General features: G+C 34.7%; 2 protein-coding genes across 3 annotated transcripts; both read left to right on the forward strand.

Moving 5' to 3' along the window:
- The first annotated feature begins 5 nt into the window (after positions 1-5).
- LOC149960482 (uncharacterized) lies at positions 6-2,831 on the forward strand. 2 transcript variants are annotated; one of them, XM_090165555.1, is made up of 3 exons: positions 6-159; positions 1,092-1,157; positions 2,237-2,831. In XM_090165555.1, exon 3 carries the CDS (start codon positions 2,256-2,258, stop codon positions 2,655-2,657), a length of 402 nt encoding a protein of 133 aa, XP_090021681.1. In that variant the 5' UTR covers positions 6-159; positions 1,092-1,157; positions 2,237-2,255; the 3' UTR covers positions 2,658-2,831. The 2 variants fall into 2 exon arrangements, with proteins under 2 accessions (XP_090021681.1, XP_090021605.1); XM_090165479.1 differs by lacking the exon at positions 1,092-1,157 and having other exon boundaries at positions 7-159.
- A 2,164-nt stretch (positions 2,832-4,995) lies between these two features.
- Positions 4,996-16,792, forward strand: LOC149960483 (uncharacterized). Its single transcript, XM_090179475.1, has 4 exons — positions 4,996-5,059; positions 12,156-12,500; positions 12,556-12,891; positions 16,650-16,792. Exons 1-4 carry the CDS (start codon positions 4,996-4,998, stop codon positions 16,790-16,792), a joined length of 888 nt encoding a protein of 295 aa, XP_090035601.1.
- The last annotated feature ends 5,275 nt before the right edge of the window (positions 16,793-22,067 follow it).

A 22,067-nucleotide genomic window follows, 5' to 3' on the forward strand; every position in this document is an offset into this window, starting at 1 on the left:
CAGATATCTTACTCTTTATCGGATCCTTTTCGAGTCAGACGCAGAATTTCGCTCGGAAGCTTTAATATTTTCCTGTTGAAAACGTACTACTGAGAAATTTATTAACAATTGTTTCGATAAACGTATAAGAAGACCTGTCTCATCATTTTCAAACAGAAGGTGAGTTATTAATCTGATTTATTAATATAGCATTTTAATCCATTTTGTAAATAGAATCGTTCTTACCGTAAAAGCTATAAGTCTACAAATGGTTAAGTGCTGGACATATATTAGTTTAAGGGAGGGAAATTAAAAACAAGTGCCACCCCACTCCGAAAGGAATTTCTGTATTAATAGTCTGCAAAACCAAGTGAAAATTCAATAATACTTTATTTTACTAAATTTTCCGTATTTGTCTGACTAAAACTAAAAAAGGATTTATTCCATGATTAGAATAATATTGTTTGCAAATACAAATAAAGCGGCATTTTCGCCTAATTTTTTCGAATCTAAAAGTAAAACTGAAGCTCTTGACTAGTTTAAACTGATTAACCATTAATGTATGTTTACTGATATTAGACATTTTATATCAATAAATACTTAAAAACATTTAAAACTCTTAAAAAGTAATTAATTTTTAAATTTTTAATTTTACCGATTTGCGGAAAATTTTATTTTCCCGAAAAATTAAAGAACACTAGACGTTTGGCCGCTGTAATAAGAAGTGTACTTTCCGGTGTCATAATTATTTAATTTTTGAATAATCATAGCGAATTATTTTTAATAGTTTACGTTAATAACAAACTTTCATTAACGGTCTTAGGGTTTCCGAGGCCCAAAGGTACATAATCAGTTTTGAGAAGTTTTGTTGGTAGAGTGTCATTAGAAAAATATGTAAACTATGGTATCATTGAATTACGGTGTCTTCTTAATTATCAATGGAATTTAATAATTTTTTAATTTATAATTTACTGTTAAGGATTTATAGTTTGTTTTAATTGAGAAAATTTCAAATTTATTAATTAAGGGAGTAAATAATTTACTTATGGAGTAAATTACCAATTTATTAAATAAGGGGAGTAAATAATTTAATAGTGTTGTTTATTTTCCAGAAAATGTTCCGAAACATTACCGAATTGCGGAAAATGTTTCCCAAATCAGAAAAATGAAAAATTGAAGTATAAATTACTTTTTAAGCGTTTTAAATGTGCTTAACTTCTAATCGATATAAAATGTCTACTACAAAACATATATAGTGTTACGTTGTTAATCAGTTTAATCTAGTTTAGAGGTTTAGTTTTACTTTTAGATTCGAAAATATTAGGGGAAAATTCCGCTTTATTTAAATTTGCAAACTAATCATGGAATGAAAACTTTTTTTTATTTTTTTTCGAAATATACGGAAAATGTTTATGAAAAAAAGTCCTCAGTCATTTCCGCGAAAACCTTTCCTACTTACAACACTATAATTTACTAAATAAATTACCAATTTATTCATTAAAGGATAAAATAATTTACAAATAAAGTAAATTACAAATTTATAATCAACAGAGTAAAAAATTAAACAAGAAGGGGATTTGTTAGTTTACTTTAAAATATAATTACAAGTTTACTTAGTACTTAATTAGCGAAACGAGTTACGAAATACCTAATTGATCAAATGACAAATTTGACAATTATATTAAAATAACTAGATAAGCTTAATATTTATCGACACGTTTTTGCCAATTATTATTTTACTAATTTTAAAGTTACTAAATTTTAAAATCACAATAAACTAATTTTTTGCCAAATACCAGATTTAGTTTTAAGTATATAAGAGGTTTGTTTTGCCAATAATCCAAAATACATAAATAATTATTGCAGTAAACAAAATTTCGTTATTTGGAAATTATACTTAGTAAATAAGTTTGCCAATTAAGCTAATTACTAAATATTTTTAATAATAAATTATCCTTATAACAAATCGTTAAATCTAAAAGATAATTTTACTAAATTGTATTAAATTGGAATTAATCTAATTGTAGTTAAATAATAAATAAATATTAAATAGTTTTAATAAATTACATAATTAGTACCTTTAAAGTAAATTAAAGAATTACTAAAATTGGTCATTTTCAAATTTATTAAATTTATATTTGGTTTTTGTTAATTGTTAATTTACGACGATTTTTAAGAGAACTTTAGATAAAAGACTTGCGCTGTTGTCTGTATATGTTTTACCGTTATGGATTGATATATTTCTTCAATTGTTTAGCTCGAAATAAAAGCAAGAAATGCCAGTGAACGTCAATTTGGAAGTAAATGTCGTAGAAACGGCGAGATATATCGAAGAGCTGGTCGACCGATACGGAAGGAGTGGCTCAAAGCGAGAGGCATTCGTCAAAGACCTCTTGGAGAAACTGAGTTTCCTAAGAGACAAGAATAACAAGAAATACAACATCTTAATCTTCAATATGCAACAGCCGTCGAAAAACGGAATCCAGGGTGTCCAGTTCTACGACAGCTACGAGTACGACGGCACTACGTACGGAGTGTGGCTGTTCGAAGACGGATGGTTTGAGAACAAGGGACAAGGGACTTATCAGAACTGGGGGATGTCCGGATGGTTCAAACATTCCGGGCCAATTGTGAAAGGAGGCGAAATGGGCAGCAAAGTTACTTTCCACAAAGGTTAATTTAATAGATTTTTAAGTCTTAAAATGTATTATTTATTATTTTGTTAAACATCAAATAATTATCTTACTTGAATTCATCAGAAATTAAAGAACGGAAATCATTTTCCCGTGTTTTAAGAAAATTATTAAAGAAAAATTTATGTAAATATTAAATAAAAATTATACTTCTATTGATCCACAGCAAAATAACTATAATAATAAGTTATTGAAACTAACCCGAAGGCATTCCTTTAATAAAACTAGTAAGATCTTTACACTCACATCGTCATTTTTCTGACTGACATTACCTTCAAAGTACTTGCATCATTTTCCATCAGAAACCACCTCGTTACGCTACTTATTAAACATACTCACCTTCAAAACAATCCATTTATTTCGGAAAAAAATCGGTTAGGCCCTATCACATGATTTGGTTACTACTTGTTGTGAAAGTTACTGAGTTTCCGGAGCAAGCCACAACTCGCAATTAAGAAGGTGCACATAAATTATTAATCCCTTTTTAATTTCGTTTACCTATCTAAAGGTAAAGAAATGTTTAGGATAGGGCCACTCCGCCGCCGCACTCGCAGCTAGCTCGAATAATAGTTGAGAAGCTAGCTAGGAAAATAGTGGAATAGCTACCTCGGTTTACTGACAGATGGCAGCAGCTTGTTCATTTTGTTACGTACATGTAGGTGTCGCGAGAGAGGGAGCGATAAGGAGTCGCAGCGTGGCAATGACCTAATGAAAGGAATAGTTTCGTTCTAGATTGTAAGACGCTTCGAGAGAGAGGTTGGGAAATCCCGCCGGGAGTAGTGGCTCACTCCTGTAATCCCAGGCGTCCGGGAGGCAGAGTTTGTGGATGGCCGTGTGAGGACGACCACCAATCCCCTGTCCCCACGTATCCCCCCGTTGGCGTGGCCGTTACACATATCTTGCCCTGATTAATCAGTTATTGTGTGCTGGTGTCTAAGGCCTTGGGTCGACACCGATGTGTGAATGTCAAAAAAAAAAGGTTGGGAAATCCCGCTAGTCGCGACTGGAGTGTTTAGTTTTACTTCCGATTTTCAATTATACAGGATTTTACGGATAAGAGTACCGAAACTTTCTATATGCATTCTATGGGTCTCTATGAATTAAAAGTGTCTAATAAACATGGGTTCTAAAGTGCTTCGCTTCTGAGATATGGGCTCCCAAAAAAAATACCCCAAAAAACCGGACACAGCCTTAAACCTGGCAAACAATATTCTTCCTTGAACCAAATTGTTTTCATTAAACTATCAATTTTTTTTATCCGTGAGGCGCGTTACGTCAATATCTCTATCTCGATCCGGTTTTCGGGACATCATACGGACAAATGCAATTTACCGGCGTACTGTCCATAGGACGCCGGAGGGATGATGTTGGGTTTGTTGGGGCACTGACAAACGTCAATTCTACGAGGATAGTCAGCCTTGTTGAAGCTTGTACGTGTTGTAGGTGGTATGGGAGATTTGGTGTTTATGTAGAAAAAACTTAAAACCTAAGAGTGTAAATAATCCGTAATTCGTTTAGATTAATGAAAACGCCAGCTAAACCTTATTTGGAAGTGATACGAAAAAAAATTACAAATAATTATTGTCCTTTAATAAATTGTAAAACATCACAATAACTGCTCAAAATGCCCACCTTGGGCTGCTATACAAAAATGACAACGCCGTACAAATGATTGACGAATCTTTTCGAAGATTTCAGGCTTGTTCCGAATAGTATCACATCCATATATAATGCGTTGACGAAGGTCATTAATGTCACGGACATCTGTTTTATAAACAAGGTCCTTCAGATATCCCTTAAGAAAAAAATTGCGAGGGTTTCAATCCGGAGATCGAGGCGGTCACGAAACAGTTCCTCCTCATCCTATCAACCTTAAAGGAAATGTTGCATTAAGGTGATCTCGCACTGCGCGGCTGAAATGTTGTGGCGCTCCATCGTGCAAGAACCACATTCGCACTCTAGTTCCAATAGCTCTGATAACGATTCCTGAAAAAATCGTAGGTATGACTCATTGACTCTCCATTTAACCTAGGCGGTCCAACTAGATAGTCTCCGACAATGCCACACCAAACGTTGAGGCTAAAGTGCTCGATGTGAGTTGCGACTATAGTTCCATGTGGATATTTTGGCTCCATTGATGATTATTGTGCAAAATGACTATGCCGTTCCGGGAAAAATTAGCCTAATCGGCTGTTAGGATAATACTCGCGAACTGTTGGTCATTCAGTACTCAGTCCCCAAACCATTGACAGAAGTTGGTACGTCTAGGATAGTCGACGTCGTTTAAGTCTTGGATATTTTAAAGATGGGAACGGTGAAAACGATGACCACGCAGAATTCTCCAGACCATAACATGATTGACATCTTACTGTCTTCCAACTTGGCGGGTAAATTGTAAGTACCTAACATTTTAACAGAAAAATGTTAAAAAATCATAACTAAAAAGTAGTTATCAACCGAGGTAGTTACCTGTCCCTATCTAGTGGTGTGATGGGGTCACTGGAGCCTGTGGGGGGCTCCATACCCGGCTCTCAAGGTCACGTGATCGGGGCGCTGGGTCACTGGAACCTCATGGGTGTTCCACACTCGTCATTCTGTGACCTACTAAGGAGGGTAGTTTGCAGTGGAAGAGGAAGCCACTCTAGTCCTCAGCTGTGCGAGGGTGGGTCTCGGGCAGCCCATGGTGTCGCCTTTTGTTGGGCCGTGATGAGGGCGTTTGTTTGCTATATGTGAGGCGGTCAAAATGGCTGTCTCACTGGCCGAACGTTGTTTCGCAAAGCGCACTTTTGTCCAGGGCTGGTTGTTTAAGGTGGCCGCTGTAGTGCTTAAGGCGGAGCAGCGGGGTACAAATACATATATTTATGTTCTTCCACGTCAATTAAGTGGAATGTTCGGCACTCTCTCCCGAGACGGTTGAAGTTGCCGCTCTCTCATAGGCGCCGGTCTACGGCTTCAAAGGTTCGCCTATTCGGTACCCTTCTTAGTCGGTAGTGTTCTTGATACAACCTCCGGGAAGATCTCTGCGGACGTTTGGCTAATCATATTTAAAACACGTTTTCACGCTTCACTTTTATGTCTTGATGGATACTTCTCCAGTCAGAAATATATTATTTACTTTTGATAATATTAACCTTAACAAAGATGAATCTTATCTTTATTCCTTTGAATCGTAAGAGCAACAACCCGTCTAGAAGTTTTAGTACGTCTGCATGAAACGATATGATTAAAACATTGACAGTCTGTTGCATTTATGCTCGGTACAATTGGTTATCTAATCTTACTTCTCATAAAGCTGTTTTGCAACGCGCTCTTTGAGCGGTTAATATATAGCAAATAGTTCAGGTAATCGAACAATATAGTAACATGTATTTTTAATCACAGTTGAAGATGTAATTTGCTTTGAAAAATATCGGTGTGTATTCGATTTTCGAAATGACCCCGAGTTTCTAAAGTACATTAGGTCCATGAAGAATCTATATTTACATTTATACAATCTGAAAACTTCACTGTTGACCAACGCAATTTCTTTCAAGTCTACGGCACATAAGATAACTCTACAGATTGTGAATAAGTTAATTCAACTCAATAAATTTACCATAGCTTCCAATGTGACAATTACTTAGATTGCGAAAGATTTATCTATTTATAGTAAGGGGGTCCTTATTTTATTGAAAGTTTTATCCTCTAAATTAAATCATATGTATGAAGAAAATTCAACAGAAATTTTGGATACTGTTACCAGTATGACACTTTATACTCTAGCATTACACACAGTAGCGGCGCCAGCAACAGGCCGGGGTAGGCCTGGGTCAACTTGAAATTTTGGTAGGGGCCTCCAAAAGTCGTCTTAAGGCCGGGCCTCCAAAATTTAATATGTGGGCCTCCAAATTATTTAATATCAGAAAATTCTGTTATTATTTATTTATTACATTTTCAATATTCAATGCCAGTGATTCGTTTAACGACACTGCTGTGTTTATTCATTTCAAAGGTACGAGTAATTTTTCTTGAACAGTAGTTTATTTTTCAGTTTTAACTTTTGGCGAGCGCTACTATATCCAAATTGTATCTTAATTTTATCTTTACAAATAAATGGTTCTTTTCTTACAATTGTTAGTGTACCTATGTACAATCATTTTCGTAAAGTTGTAAGTTCTGATGGAATGAATGTAAATCGATAGACTGGAATTCAGTCGTAGAAATAAGTAAAAAACCACTCATTTGTCAAGAGTTTTTAGTTCTAATTTTTTCATTGCGTACCCATTTTACCCAAAAATTGCACCGCTTGGTAAAACAAAATTAAATAAACCACGTGGACAGATTTAAAAAAATTGTGATGGGGGCCTAATTAATTTAGGGGGGTGGGGCTCCAAATGGTTGGCCTACCTCCCCATAAATCCTAGCGCCGTTACTGATTACACATTTAAAGTCTATTGAACCCTATATTATAAACTTCCAAAAGGGCGAAACCGGTCTACTATTGGAATCTCTGGCTGAAATTTTGACTTTTGATAAACAAAGCAGTTTGAAATCAGATAATTTAAGATCAGATAACACGGAACAGTTTGTTTTTTAAATAGAATGGCCCAACCCATAACTCTCAAAATGTTGATGAGTTGGCCGTCCCTTATTTGCTGGTCTTAGGTGGTAACAAGCCCTTCATTCCACGCGAGTCAACAGCTGCATATACTTGTTATAGCCGTTCTGGAAAGGGAAAAACGAAGAAATCAGGGAAAAACCCCTTTAACCAGTGGCAGATAACTTTACGCGGAAGTTATATTTCTAGTTTTTCACCCAGTGCCACAAGTCAGGATTGAACCTGGCTCCTCTTTCTGCGAGCGAAAACTTTCATACAGCGCGACAAAGCAAAGCTGGAAAATAACTCTTTTTGTGAAGCACAGTGTAACTCTGAAAACTCATCGAAATTTAAACGCATTTGGTTCAAAACAAAAATGCTTTTCAAGACAAGAATGAATCAAAAGTATTTTTAAAAGAATTCAGAGTTCGGAATTTATACGCCTATATCTGATAATTTGGCCTAGGTTTCGACGCCATTCTTTGTTCGACTGGTTGCAAGAACTAATATCCGGACTAACTGAAGAGAACGAAACAGAAATGGCAAGTGCGTCGATGGTCGCTGAAAAGTATCAGTGCTATTTTCGTTACTCGTTTAAGGGTGAAAAACATCTACGTTGCATACTTAGTGTTGAAAACCCTTGCGTCAGTCAGATTGCGGAACGCGTTGCGAGGATATGTTATGTATGAGTGTTTTGCTAACGTCAAACAAATTTCGCCAAATATATGATTTGCGCAGTTGTGATTTTTTATCTCAGGAACTAGATCAAGACTTTAAAACTTGAGCTTCGCTCCTTGCAGTATTAATTTCATTGCGTTGAATTTTTGATGTTGTTCTATATTAATATAACCTACAATTCAGTTATGTTTTCTTGGAAAATGATTCGACTTTATGTACCAAACCAAAACCTAGAGAGCAATTTTTTAAACTATTTAGGAAAGTGAATTGAGAGCAAACTATCTAAAATTAAGTTTTTCAAAATAAATTATATTTAAATAAATCAAAGTAAAATGTAGGTTACGCAATCGTTTCACTCACATTTTATTCAATTTTTCAAGACCAAAAGGCACAAAACATTTAAAAATAGATAAAATAAATCAAAATTTTAATTATTTAATCAATTAAAACCCAAACAAATCGATTTAAAACTAACTTAAATTCAACAACCCTGATCTCAATATAGAAGACAGATTTTGGGTCAGAAAAGTATTAATTATATACTAGCATTCCAACACAGTTTCAATATGTACTGTTTTAATATGGAGACTACGCAACTGCGGAACCACTATTTTAAATAAATGCAAAAATACTTCATGTAAATTAAAAATAAAAGTGCTTTTCAACGTTTTCCTTCTAAATGAAGAGCCAAAAAAAATAAGTTGGTTCGATAGAAAATGGCATCACATTCTTTGTGAATTCAAAGGTTCAAAGATATTATTGAGCTGTTCCTCCCTTGGCCCGGATTCAAAAACCTGGTATAAAGAAAATCTTATTTATCCGCAAAGAATTTTAGTGTGTCTTGTAAGCGAAGGCCTGAGACCGTATCCTTTTTTTCTAAAGTAAATCTTCAATATTTATAAAGCTAAATTGGCTTGCGTGGCATGAAAGGCAGCAAAGGCTTGCCACCACCCTCCTACGCTTTGTTACCCGCCCACCTAAATTAAAGGCTTTAAAATTCGCTCGATGACTTAAGCCTAAGGTGGTGCCTTGGGTATTAGAATAGCTGATAATTATTTTAATTATTTGATTATTATATATGGTTAAGCGTATCGGAACTTAAATTATGTGTAGGGAAAAAGCCCAAAGGAAATTTTATTGTTGATGATATTTCCCTCATCATCACTTGAAACACGTCAAATGCCAAATCGAGACCTTTTATCCCCATTGACGTTATCTTCCAGTTCGTTTATGCCATCAAGATATTTATATAAGTTAACAACCTTGACATTTCTCCAGTATATTTATGATAAATAACGTCTTGTTTAATTTTTTCCAATTTTTTTAAATTCATTGAAGATTTCATTTGAAAAGCCTGCTTTTCCACCATTCTGTACCATAATTTCAAGAGGGTTCTCTGGGAAGGTAGTCTTAAGGCACAGATTGTACCAATTTCTTATAGCCTGCTTGTGACTTACTGTGCATGAAAACACACCATTAAATAACGTCTGGGTCCCATCTTCCAGCTTTCTGGTTTTTGTTTAACAGTCTTAAAAAAATTAAGGGGAAGCATTTTGAACTATTAGTAGCAAAATAAATCAGCAGATGGCGCTGACCGTTGCACTTTTCGCAGTCAGGCTTGGAAATAAGGTTTATTTCTAAACTGGTCTATTTGGCCAGTGACTCCCAACTCTTGAATTATTTAAGTGGTCACGTAGACCAGTTGGTTAATAATACGGTAGATAATTTTGAATTAATAAACTGGACACTGGACCAGTGAACCCCTAGCTTTTGAATAAAAAAACTGGTCCGAGCAATTAATAAACTGGTCTTTGACCCAGTGACCACCACTTATTTCCAAGCCTGTTCGCAGTTACTTCCAATCTTACAGCGCCATCTACAAAATAATTATATTGAAGCTAGCAAAATGTAGAAAAAAATTACAGAATTCATGAATTCTTCGTGAGATTCGTATTTATAAAATATATTAACTTAATAATAAAATAATTATTTCGTTTTATTATTGCAATATTTTTAAACGTTTAGTAGCATTTTATATAGCGAAATAGAATGGTTGTGGGAACCGTTTTCCCCCTAAATAAATTCTATGGGGCGAGGTCTTGTTGCAGCTCACCTGGTAAGGCGTGAAAAGGTGTAAGGAAGAAGATTGTCCGACATATCGAACGTTACCTAGAATATCGCTTATGACCCGTTGCCAGACTGAATCGGACGAACTTTATTGTTTGGCCCGTGGCGGAGGATAGCGTGGTAGGGGGGGGGGGGGTATTGGCTCCATGGGAGATCTCCACTCCGGTCAATTTTCACCGTCAATAGACGACAGTAATTCTTCGAAAAAGTGTTGGCACCGCTTTCTTTACATTTTGTGGGTAGTGAGAGGTTTTTATATTCAACTATATTTTTCTCTATTTTGGGACCGGTATAAGCAACAAATAACTTCAAAATTGGATATGAATTTTCACCGCTATATTTAATTATTTGGTCCAGAATTTTTGGTGACTGTTAATATATACAAACAAGAATGTAACTATATTATAAGGGAGAGATTTTCCTTCGTTCGTAGTCTTCATTGGACGAACGTTTTTCGTCATTTTCGATTCGTCGCCTTGGACATTGGAGACTTGATATAGTAGATTTGATTTTGGTATATCAAATTACGATACCCGTTCTCCAACTTAGCCGTCTCAAATTTTAAATGACCCTTTTAGTTATTTAATTAAAAAAATCGTAAACGTGTCAGTTCAAATTCGGTTTTTGCGAGAAATATCCTTTTCAAAAACGGGGGGGGGGGGGCGGCTACACTCAAAAACAGGAGAATTAATTCCCTTCCAGATTATCTCCAACCCCCTTGCGTGGCCTGCGTTTATTGTAACCCCCTCTCAACGCATTGATTCTCTAGCCTTTCGCTATACGTCTTTTTGCTCTGCACTATCAGTACGGTCTGTATACCGTTGACCCTCAAGTTTAATTTTACTTTTGTAGAAGGCCCCGTGTTTTTTTTTCCGAGGTAATTTTCCCGTTCAAGATGATGCCTCTAACTGTTACCCTCCCGCTGAAAGTCCAAGGGACGTTTTGGTCACTCTAGAATGACATTGTGCTCTTATATTTTTTGAAGAAATAAATCATTTTAGGTATCGTAAATAAATGCCCTTTCCGAAATTTGGTACCGATTTGGCCCCGCGCTCGCCATGTTGGGTGGAAATTTTTTATCTATAGGTTTTAACATAGGTGACGTTGGCCTACGTCACACTGTTAGCTCCGTATTATGGAGAAAATATTTTGACAGTGTTTCTCAGAGTGGTACACAGTTAATTTTTAACATACCAGTGATTATAGGGAGCTAACAGTGCGACATGTTGTGACGTCATCCATGCTTTTCCCTATTGAAAAAAAAATTCCAACCAAGATGGCCGCCATGGCTAATGCTAGGACTGCCCACCGAGACTGTTATCTCCCTATTTCTAAGCCAGAATAAAATTCATTTATTGAATTGTGCCATTTCGATCCCACAGATCGTTGTCAGCACTGCGCGATACTGTGAAGTAACTTTGCCGCGATCAGAGCCGTCAGCCTTACGATAATTATCGTCGTATCATAGATGATAAAATATGTGGATATACAAAATCTTTAATATATCAATGATGAAATCTAAACAAAAAATCGCTTATTTATTCAATCCTGCCAATTTGACCCTACAAACCGTTGTCAGGAAACTATTTAATCCATATCTCACTCATTATTTTAAGGTGCAGTATCAAATCACGTTTATTATGGGGCCGGGGGTGCAACAGTCAGTCTTGCCATCCGTAGGATAGACATCGTCGTAGAGATACAAAATCTTTACTCTTTAATATATCAGTAAATGATTTTACGAATTATACAGTATACGATCAATTCAACTAGCTGGGGCTTGCCAGCTAGTGTATTTATATAGTATAAACAATAATAATAATTAAGATCAATGATGAAACAATGATTATGTGGCGACAATCAACGCCTTTTTTCCCGTTTCACGGGGGGGGGGGAAGCCAAATTTTCACCTACGTTTAATTTCATTGCGTCGGGAGCCAATGATAACGGAAAGGCGCATTATGGTGAGAATGCAATGAAACCAGATATGTCGTCTGAGACAATATCTGAGTTAGCGAAACTGAAACTAGAAGAGCTGCGGGTGACACCGGCGAAACAGAAAGCCATATAATTGATATCAAGGCGCCAAAGTGACTCATCAGAATGGTCGGACGAAAGAAGACATCGGCTCACCGCGTCTAATTTCGGCCGTGTCTGCAAAATGAAAAACACGACCAAAACCGGCAAAACGGTCGAGAGTTTGTTATATCCGAAACCTCCTTCCCAAAACTTGGATTATGTGTTTTCATATGGTCACGAAGGAGAGAGAAAAGCAAAAGAAATTCTAATAAAAAACCATCACTTGAACGTACAAGATTGTGGAATTTTTATAGATTTGGAGTATGGTGTTTTAGGGGCATCACCGGATGGTATCGTTGGGGAAGACGCTATTGTAGGAGTAAAATCACCGTTTACATACCGTTCTATTTCACCTATTGAGATTCCCAATCACATCGAGCAACTAGTTGAATTTAGAGGCGAAGGCTAAAAAAACGCGCCAACATAGAAAATTTTATTGTACATATGATGCGGAAACCGATTCATTAAAATTAAACAGAAACGACAATTACTATTTTCAAGTACAAGGGCAACTGCACATCACAAAAAGGAAACTTTGTTATTTTGTCATACATACGGAAATTGGTATTCATATTGAAAAAATCGAGAAAGATGACCACTTTTGGGAGACCAAAATTAAGGATAAATTATTAACATTTTATAAGAATTGTATGCTACCAGAAATAGTTGATTCCCGATTTAAAAGAAGTATGGACCTCAGAGAGCCCCAATATGTTTTAGATGCAATCGCGAAACAGAATAAAAAGAGATCAGTAAAAAGTAAGGTCACAGCGTTTGAATCAGAATTATGCAAGATAGCTTTCTTTATAACTGCCAAAAGTGTTTTTTTTTTCAAAATTTAATATTATTTTCCTTCTCATTGCATCACTTTGTCCGATATTTACCATTTTCACTGCTAGCTTCAATTATGAATGCAAGACGTCACAAGCATGGCCGTATCTAGACAGGTACGAGTGGGGTATCTAAAAAATTCCAAACGTAACAAAACGCTCCCAGACAATAGTTCTCACTAAGAACTATTGTCTGGGAACCTGTGAAATTCTCAGAAATATTTATTAATACTAGAATTAATATTCCAAATTATACGTCGAATTAAACAATTTATTCAACTTCTATAGGGTTAAATTATCGAAATATTCGATTAAAAGTTTAAGAGTCTTAGGCCGTGTTCACAAGTCAAATTGTAAAATTTTGGTATCAGCTGGATTAACAAGCAAACGATAAATTATCTTGACATAAAATTTTTAAAAATTTAGCTTTTGAAACCTTTCCAAAACTTTTCCAAAGTCTCTAGTGTGAACGCCGCTACAGTATAATTATCAAAACGATCTGACAACAACTTTAATAGTTATCAGATTAGTTTATGAAAGTAGCGTATACTCTAATTCTTTCAAAAATGGGAAACCGGGTGAAATAAGGACGTTTTGAGAGAGTAGCGCGAACGCTTTAGAGAAGTCCCGGAAAACATAGACTGAAACTGGTAGAATATGAAATAATGCAAATGAAGAAAGGCTAAGCGGAGGGGAGAGTAGATTTGATGGACAAGCATAGCTAATCGCGGTCCGCCAAAGAAGGGGTCATTAGTTTTCAGGGGGAGGAAAGAAGTGTGTCCGTTTTTCTACTCTACTACCTTTACTACCAAAAACCTCCATGAGGCTTCTATAGTAGTACCATTCACCATTTAAAAAAAAATCCCTCTTCGAAAACCTCCAAGCTTTATTTCTCGTTAGTTTGGAAAACAACCTCTAGGTAGCCCCCGAGTGCAGATCCGAGTATAGGAAAACTTGTCAAATTCTAATATTTTTAGATAATGTGTTTAGTTACCAAAATATAATAGTTTTTTTTTTTATTTTTTTTTCTATTCAATAAAGTAAGGTTAAATTTACGAAGCGTATGAAACTAAAAGATTTTCGTAGTACTGCGGTATATTAAAAATGATGACGAAATATGTTAAATATTGTTTAATTTTGTCATCATATAAAAAATTTACCAAGTCTTCGATTAAAATTCGCCTCGAACAAATTTAAAATCGAAACTTCCAGATGAACTTAAAACCTTTCCCAAAGCTCTAGTGTGCACGGTTTTCTAGAATCCCATTCGCGAAGTTGATATGTATCAGCATTATTGTTCAAGTTTAATGCTCATTATTTAAATATATATTTAAGATAATTGAATAATTATTTTTACGCATGAAAGAATACATGTTTCGTAAAATGTACTATAAATTTTAGAGTAATATCGACTTTCAAAGTATTTAAACAATTCAGCCAAATATATTTAATTTTAGATACTTTTTCAAGTTAAATTAATAATTAACTAAACGATGGAATCCAATTGCCTTCGAACAATTTTTAGTTTGAACTGTGCTGATCACGATACAAAAGATCTCGTGAAGTTATATTTGGCCATTTACGAGATAAACGGTGTTTTGTGAGAGCTTGTAAGCGCATTTCATCCAAATTTAAGTACAATTATTTAAATAACCATTAGCGATATCCAAATTCGGTTCGAAGGTTTTTTAGAACCAGACCTCGTGATAACAAAACCGAAGAGTTCTTAGTAATCCGAGCTATAGAACTCTAGATTAACAAGCGCAAACACGTCACGTTTTTTAAACTTTCACAATGCTTTCCCTTAAGTAAAAGTATCAGATTCATAATCCGGGTTGGTTTTTTCTTCTTTTCCAATATGTTCCCTTAATTTATTTTTATTAGTTGTAAGCTTTCTTATAAGAGAAACCACATCTCTCTTAGCACGTATTAACTAAATATTTTTTTGGGTGAGACTTATATTTAGCTATGAGATTTTGTTTGACTTCTTCTCCGTTTGAAAAGTAAAAATCTAAGTTGAGAACGGAAAACCCAAAATTTGCATCGATTTCCCTTAGAAACGGGTGAAAATTATTTAATACACTTTGATGACCTAAAAGCTTGTGTCCCAGTTCAAATAAATCCGTTAGTACGATCCCTGGATAAATTTCCATCTATTTTTCATTCCGAACATTTAGTGAAGTTTAAAACTGTTCATCAATAATAACCTTAAAAAAAATGTTATCCCCTTAGTTTCAAAAATTTTAAGCCACCTCACAGAATATTCTTTAATATCATTAAATTCACTGAGAGACTTAGCTTCCTTAATTTCATTCGTATGCATAGTATCCAATTGCTTCAGCTCAACTGATGTTGTACAAAGCTCACTAAAGGAGTTATCTTTTGTAGGTTTGTGCGTACCCATAAGTTTGATAGCCTCCATTGCATTCGGTGCTGCTGATACCGTGCCATTTTCATTTCCAGTTTCCAGGTTTACTTGTTAGATATATTTCTGTGGGTAGTTCCTCTTCCTTCAAAATTTGAGGTAATTTTACCAGCACGCTGAGCTCAGGTTTTATTTTTTGCACCTATTTTTGGACCTATAAACACATTTCATAACATTCAAAAGCCAGTAAAAGTGTTTGTAATAATTTCCATATACTTACAGTTTTAATGTTTTGAATTGAATTTGGGTGTTGTTCAGTTGGGTCCTTTCTATCCACAAAATTATTAGAACATACATAATATTGCTTTGATTTGTTATTTTTAAGGCGGCTTATAGTCATTCATAGTGAAATAAATCCTACCACATGCTTTTACCAAGGTTTCACCTTGTGGATAAGGATATTTTGGGTTAGGAATCATAATAAACGTTACTTTTTTCATGCATAGAAAAATATGTCATATAGAATGCATTGTTCTAAAACTGTCATTAACTTAATACTCACGACATAACTTGCTAGCTATGCAGTCGACTTTAATGGTCACGTGACACCAGAGTAGATGTTAATCGGGTGTCTCACTCTAGAGGGCGCGAGCGTTGCCTTTTGAAAACGCGTGGTTAACCTTGACAATACCGTCCCTTATTTTTTTGCTCTGACTTGTGAGTTACCACTTACCTACGCGATTTTACACGGTCACCTGGGATAAAAGAAAAAAAGTCGCTAGATGACTTTAGGCCTACGGTGGTGCCTTAGGTATTTTCCTAGATGATTTATAATAATCAGCTAGGCTAATACCCAAGGCACCACCTTAGGCCCAAGTCATAGGTGACTTATAATGCCTTTAAACAGGTGGCCGGGTTTCAATGCGTAGGAGGGTGGTGGCAAGCCCTTCATGCCACGCGAGCCAACAGCTCCCTACACTAACTATTACCGTTAACCTCTACAAGATTTGTGGGAAGGGAAAACCGAAGAATTATTACTATTATTTTTAAATTGCAATAATACACATAAAATACTCCTGATGTGGAACTTCTGATTTGTAATTTTTGTCGTTTATTTTTGCAGACGCTGTTGCGGTTTTGATAATTACACGCTGGAAGTAGGATTTCAAAAATATTTAAAATAGTGTTGTTAATTTTCCGGGAAAATAATATCCGTAAAAATTTCCGTAATTGTTACTCAATACACTTGTAAGTAAATCTATCTTTCTTAAACAGGAATAATATATATTCATAATCACTATTTTAAAATGTTTGTTTTGCAGATAAAATGACTAACAACAACGAAAAAGTAACTTATCAAGAAGTGTTAAAAATCGACGAAATATTTAATGATTCTGACGATGGTGGAGGGTCTTTAAGTTTTGCGGGAAAGCATAGCCAAGGCTTGAAAAATTTTATGGTTTAATATATCTACAATTTTAACAAATAAAGTTTCCAATTACATTTATTTATTTACCTGATAGCAATAAATGTTGTGGCATGGTCATGGTTGTGGGAAGGCCTAGAATTACGTATATATTTCAATCTTAAACAGTTAACCTTAAAAATGTCTCCAAGTTCTTGAAATATATTTTCTTCGGAAGAGTGTTTGAATGACCAATATGGAACTAGAATTCGATCAAGGTTATACTTTAACTACGTCACATCTAATCTGTTAAGCTATTGGCTTAATTTGGGACATCGTGATTTTGACTTTGAGAACACTAAAGTTTCATCACTTGCTGCTGTTCCGATTCCACTTCTGCACCTAATAGTTTATCTTTCATTTTATTGTTGAAATAACGTTTTATGGATATTTTCCATCTAATTTTCAATGATTATATTTAGTTAAAAATTAACCACTTTTAATAATGTTTTATTAAATTATTTAAGTTGAGATAACATCGTTTTTATATTATATTCACCACTTTTTTAATATGAATATTCAGGTCGAAATAACAAAATTTTATATATTTTTCAAGATTGAATTTTTTTAAACAAGAACTTTGATTTGGTAAGCTATCAACTAATTTATTTTAAAGAAAGTTCACGAAAATCTTTTAATTTTGTTATCTTAAATATGACCGGGAATTTTGATATTTATTTTTAGCTTCACATTATCATAGAGGAACTATACCCAGTAGAGATAATGTTATAGAAACGCTTGAGGCTGGTGTCTTCCAACTCCTCCCCCTTTTTTAACGTCATCGGCTGCTCTCGTCGGAGTGAGAAACGTGGCATAAAATTTAACTGCGCGGAAGCAAATTTTGTCTTGGTTTCGTGGAGGAACCACTGAGGTAGAATAAATAGAGATCCAAATCCCACTTCCAGAACCCACTGTTTCGCGGGACTTTTTATTTGGTGGTATTTGAACAAAACACTCTAAACGTAAAGAATGTTAAAAAAAATAATAGTTAAATTATTGTTTCATTCTACATTCGTATCAAACATGCAGCAATATAGGTTGTGCAAAAATTTAAGGACTTGTATGGGGTAGTTGAGAAGTATGCCGGTTTTTTTAAATTTTTCTACCATGAGTTAAAAGAGCGCCTAATACCCATTACCAGGATGAGTTTTTCGTTAAATTTTCAATGCCGTAGCACGAATACTTTTTAAAATATATTAACACCTAAAAGTGATGTCCGGATCCTTTTTACTTAGTGACCTTGGTGTGTTTTTGTTTTTTTTTATTGGCTTCCTATGGATCAATTCACAACGGTATTAAGCCATTGAGACCCAAAATGTGACGGTTCACAGTTTTCTATTTGGAAGCGAGCTTCTTATATCAACGGTTCTCGAGATTAATTTGAAATGACCTTGAAGACATCAAATTATTAGCAGTGGATATTGTTTTTAATATACACCCTGTTTAATTTTGATTAGTATTTTAAATTATTTATTTCTGTACATTTTCCTTTTTTGCCAGCTTGTTTTTAATCTATATTTAACTCTATATGTCAACTCTGCGGACATTTATGCGTACAATGAAATCACGGTAATCGTAAGTTTCCCAGTGAAGTATCATGAGACGAAATAACGATATTTTTATCTACTTTTTCTTTGCATTAGTGTTTTCGAAGTAAACGAATAAGTTTCTCTTACAAGAGTTTGGTTGTATTTCAATTTATTTTATTTAATGAGTAATAAGGTAAATGCTTGCAATATTTCGCCTCGACAAAATAATTTAATAAAGTGTACCTTAAACTTTACTTATTTTTTATTATTTGAAACTCGCGCTTTTATAAAACATACGTCGATAAAAAGTTACAAAGCATTTCTACGACGAAAAATCTTCCCATTTAAAATCGCAAATAATCTCATTGAAAATCGGAAGTAAACCTAAACACTCCAGTCGCGACTAGTGGGATTTCCCTACCTCTCTCTCGAAGCGCTCTTGAAATCTAGAACGGTACTGTTCTTTTCATTGGTTCACTGCCACGTTGCGACACCTTATCTATCCCTCTCGCCGACACCTACGCCACAAAATGTACACCACTCGTCATTATTGCACCACTCGTCATTATAGCGCCACGAGTGGCGGAAATTCGCTCTTCCGATAGCAGACGGTAGGATGAAAGTTTAACTTTTCGGTCGTCTGATATATAGAGGGCGCTGGCAGACGTCAGATATCTTTCTCTTCATCGGATCCATTTCGACTCAGACGCAGAATTTCGGTCGGAAGCTTTTAATATTTTCCCGTTGAAATCGTACTAGGCTACTGAGAAAATAATAACCAATTGTTTCGGTAGACGTACTAGAAGGCCTGTCACATCATTTATAAACAGAAGGTGAGTTATTTATCTGTATTTATTAATCTAGCATTTTAATCCATATTGTAAATAGAAGCGTTCTTACCGTAATAGCTACAAATGGTTAAGTGGTGGGTATATTGGTATATGCCTATTAGCGCAGTTCCCGTTAGCGCAGTTCCCATTTGCGCAGTGTCCCAAAAGCGCGGTTCCCAAAAGCGCAGTTCCCAATAGCGCGGTTCCCAAAAGCGCAGTTCCCAAAAGCGCGGTTCCCAATACCGCGGTTCCCAATACCGCGGTTTCTAAATACCGCGGTTTCCAATACCACGGTTTCCCAATAGCGCGGTTCCCAAAAGCGCAGTTCCCAATAGCGCGGTTTCGATTATTACGTATATGTATATAAAAATATATATTTCGATTTCGATAATTTCGATTAATTATCCAAATTTCAGTGTATATAACTTTGAATATGGAATGACTAGGTTAGGTAAGGTTAGTCGGGCGCGCCGCAGGCGCGTAGGCACTGTAGGTTAGGTTAGGTGTTTTCAACCCATTTGTTGAGATAGGGCTTACCTAAATCATATTCTAAAAAGGTGTATAGTTTATTTTTGGGAATAAAATAAGGGATTAAACTGGAAAATTTATTAATTAATGGAGTAAATAATTTACCAATAAAGGGATTTGTTAATTTAATATAAAATATAATTACAAGTTTTCTAGTACTTTATAAACGAAACGAGTCACGAAATACCTAATTGATCAAATGACCAATTTTTCACATACAGGGTGTTTTGAATTGCTCTGCGTGGACATTTTTTTTCAGAAACTGCAAGAGATAAATAAATAATTTCGGGTTTTTGTTAAATATATTTTATCACCGGAAGGTGTTACAAAAAACGTTTCAATGAGGATGTTGTAGAGTGCTGTCAAAAATTATGAAGGAAATTGGTTTCATACGAGCGTCTGATCTTATCAGGAGTGACAAGTTCGAGGGCTGCAATGATTCGGTGCCGCAAATCTACATGTGGAGCACACTTATCAATCACAACTTCCATCCGTTTCAAGCGACCCTCCACCAAGCTCTGCACGATGGAGTTGTGGAACGTAGTTTTGATATCTGCAACTGGCTATTAGAAAGTGTTCTTTTCCAATGAAACCAATTTCTTTGAACATCTTCAACAGCACTCTACAACTTTCGCATTGAATCGTTTTTTCTAGCATCTACCGGTGAAAAATGATTTTTTACAAAAACCCGAATTTATTTAAAATTTTTCTGAAATTTAGGATTTAACTTGATCCCATACTAGAAATAATATCCTGAAAATGTCGCAACTCTATCTCTTGCAGTTCATGAAAAAAGGTACAATAATTCCAAACACCCTGTATATTAAAATAACAAGATAAGCTTAATATTTATCGATAAGTTAAGTTAGAAGAAACCACCTATGGACTGTGAGAAGGATGATAAAATACGCCAAAAAGTAGATTAGTCCATAATTAAAAGGGATAATATAGCTAAATCCTAAACAAATTTGAAGAAATTAAAAAACTTACTACTAACAAAAACAAATCTGTTGGCCCTATTATATGATTTGGTTACTTTGCGCTGTGAAAGTTACTGAGTTTCTTTAGCAAGGTACAATTCGCTATTAAGAAGGTGCACCCAAAGAATTAATACCTTTTTAATTTCGTTTTAATAATATTTATCGACACGTTCTGGCAAATTATTATTTCACTTATTTTAAAGGTACTTCATTTTAAGACCACAATAAACTAATTTGTTTACCAAATACCAGGTTCAGTTTTAAATATATGTGATGTTTGTTTACAAATAATCCTAAATACATAAAAATTATTGCAGTCACTCTCTAATTTAAGGTCAAAACGATATTTCGTTATTTGTAAATTACTTATTTACAAAGTTTTTCCATTAAGCTAATAACTAAATATTTAAAAAAAATAAATTATCCTTATAGCAAATCATTAAATCTAAAAGATAATTTTAGTAAATTAGAAATTCTATTAAATTGTAAATTAATAACTGTAGTGAAATAATAAATGACTAATTAAATATACTTTTACTAAATTACTAATTGTTATTAATTTGGTCATTTTAAAATTGATTAAATTTGTATTTGGTTTTTCACGACATACTTAATTATAATTTAATACATTTTGATTAATAACTAAATTGTGGTCACACTGGTTTTTCAAAAATTGAACATCTACTCCTCTTCCATACTTCATATTAGCAGACTTAAACACAATCCCATTCAATGCAGCTTTTAACAACTTTTACTTTAAAAAATTAGCTTTTTAAGAAATTACTACATTTAGATTATTTTTAAAATGCTTGTAAGAACTCAAAGTATAACTTGACACCCCTAAACCGCAGAAATAAACCAAGTTGTTTCAGGGTACAACTGTAATTTCTGATACCTGAAAGTGAATTAGAAAACTTAGATTCTTTAGCGTGCATATAACGATGGGGGCTGCCATAGCAAGAAAATCACACATTTAGATGTGTCGACGTTGTTATGGCTTCACGGTCTGCTCTATACCGGCCCTCAACTCAAGAGACTGAACTCAATATGGTCAAAGTTAATCGTAACCTATCCAATGATATAATTATTGATTAGAAATATGCATATTAATTAATTTGGTATTGGTAACTGTTTAATATGATTTAATTAACCAAAATAGCCTTAAACTGATCAATTGTTAATTTCCGATGATTGTTTAAGAGAACTTAAGATAAAAGACTTGCGCTTTTAGTCTGAAAATGTTTTAGCTTTAGGGATTAATACATTTCTTAAATTGTTTAGCTCGAAAGAAAAGCAAGAAATGCAAGTGAACGTCAATTTGGAGGTGAACGTCGTAGAAACGGGGAAGTATATCGAATAGTTGATCGACCGATACGGAAGGAGTGGCGCAAAACGAGAGGCATTCGTC

Source organism: Leiobunum rupestre, chromosome 1, assembly GCF_980474605.1.
Source record: "Leiobunum rupestre chromosome 1, qqLeiRupe1.1.hap1, whole genome shotgun sequence".
NCBI lineage: Eukaryota > Metazoa > Arthropoda > Arachnida > Opiliones > Sclerosomatidae > Leiobunum > Leiobunum rupestre.

Coding starts and splice junctions, on each gene's coding strand:
- LOC149960482 (XM_090165555.1), top strand. CDS start 2,256: ATGCCAGTGAACGTCAATTTGGAAGTAAATGTCGTAGAAACGGCGAGA.
- LOC149960483 (XM_090179475.1), top strand. CDS start 4,996: ATGACCACGCAGAATTCTCCAGACCATAACATGATTGACATCTTACTG. Junction 5,060..12,155: donor ACTGTCTTCCAACTTGGCGG/GTAAATTGTAAG, acceptor GTGACTCATCAG/AATGGTCGGACGAAAGAAGA. Junction 12,501..12,555: donor TTCACCTATTGAGATTCCCA/ATCACATCGAGC, acceptor AAACGCGCCAAC/ATAGAAAATTTTATTGTACA.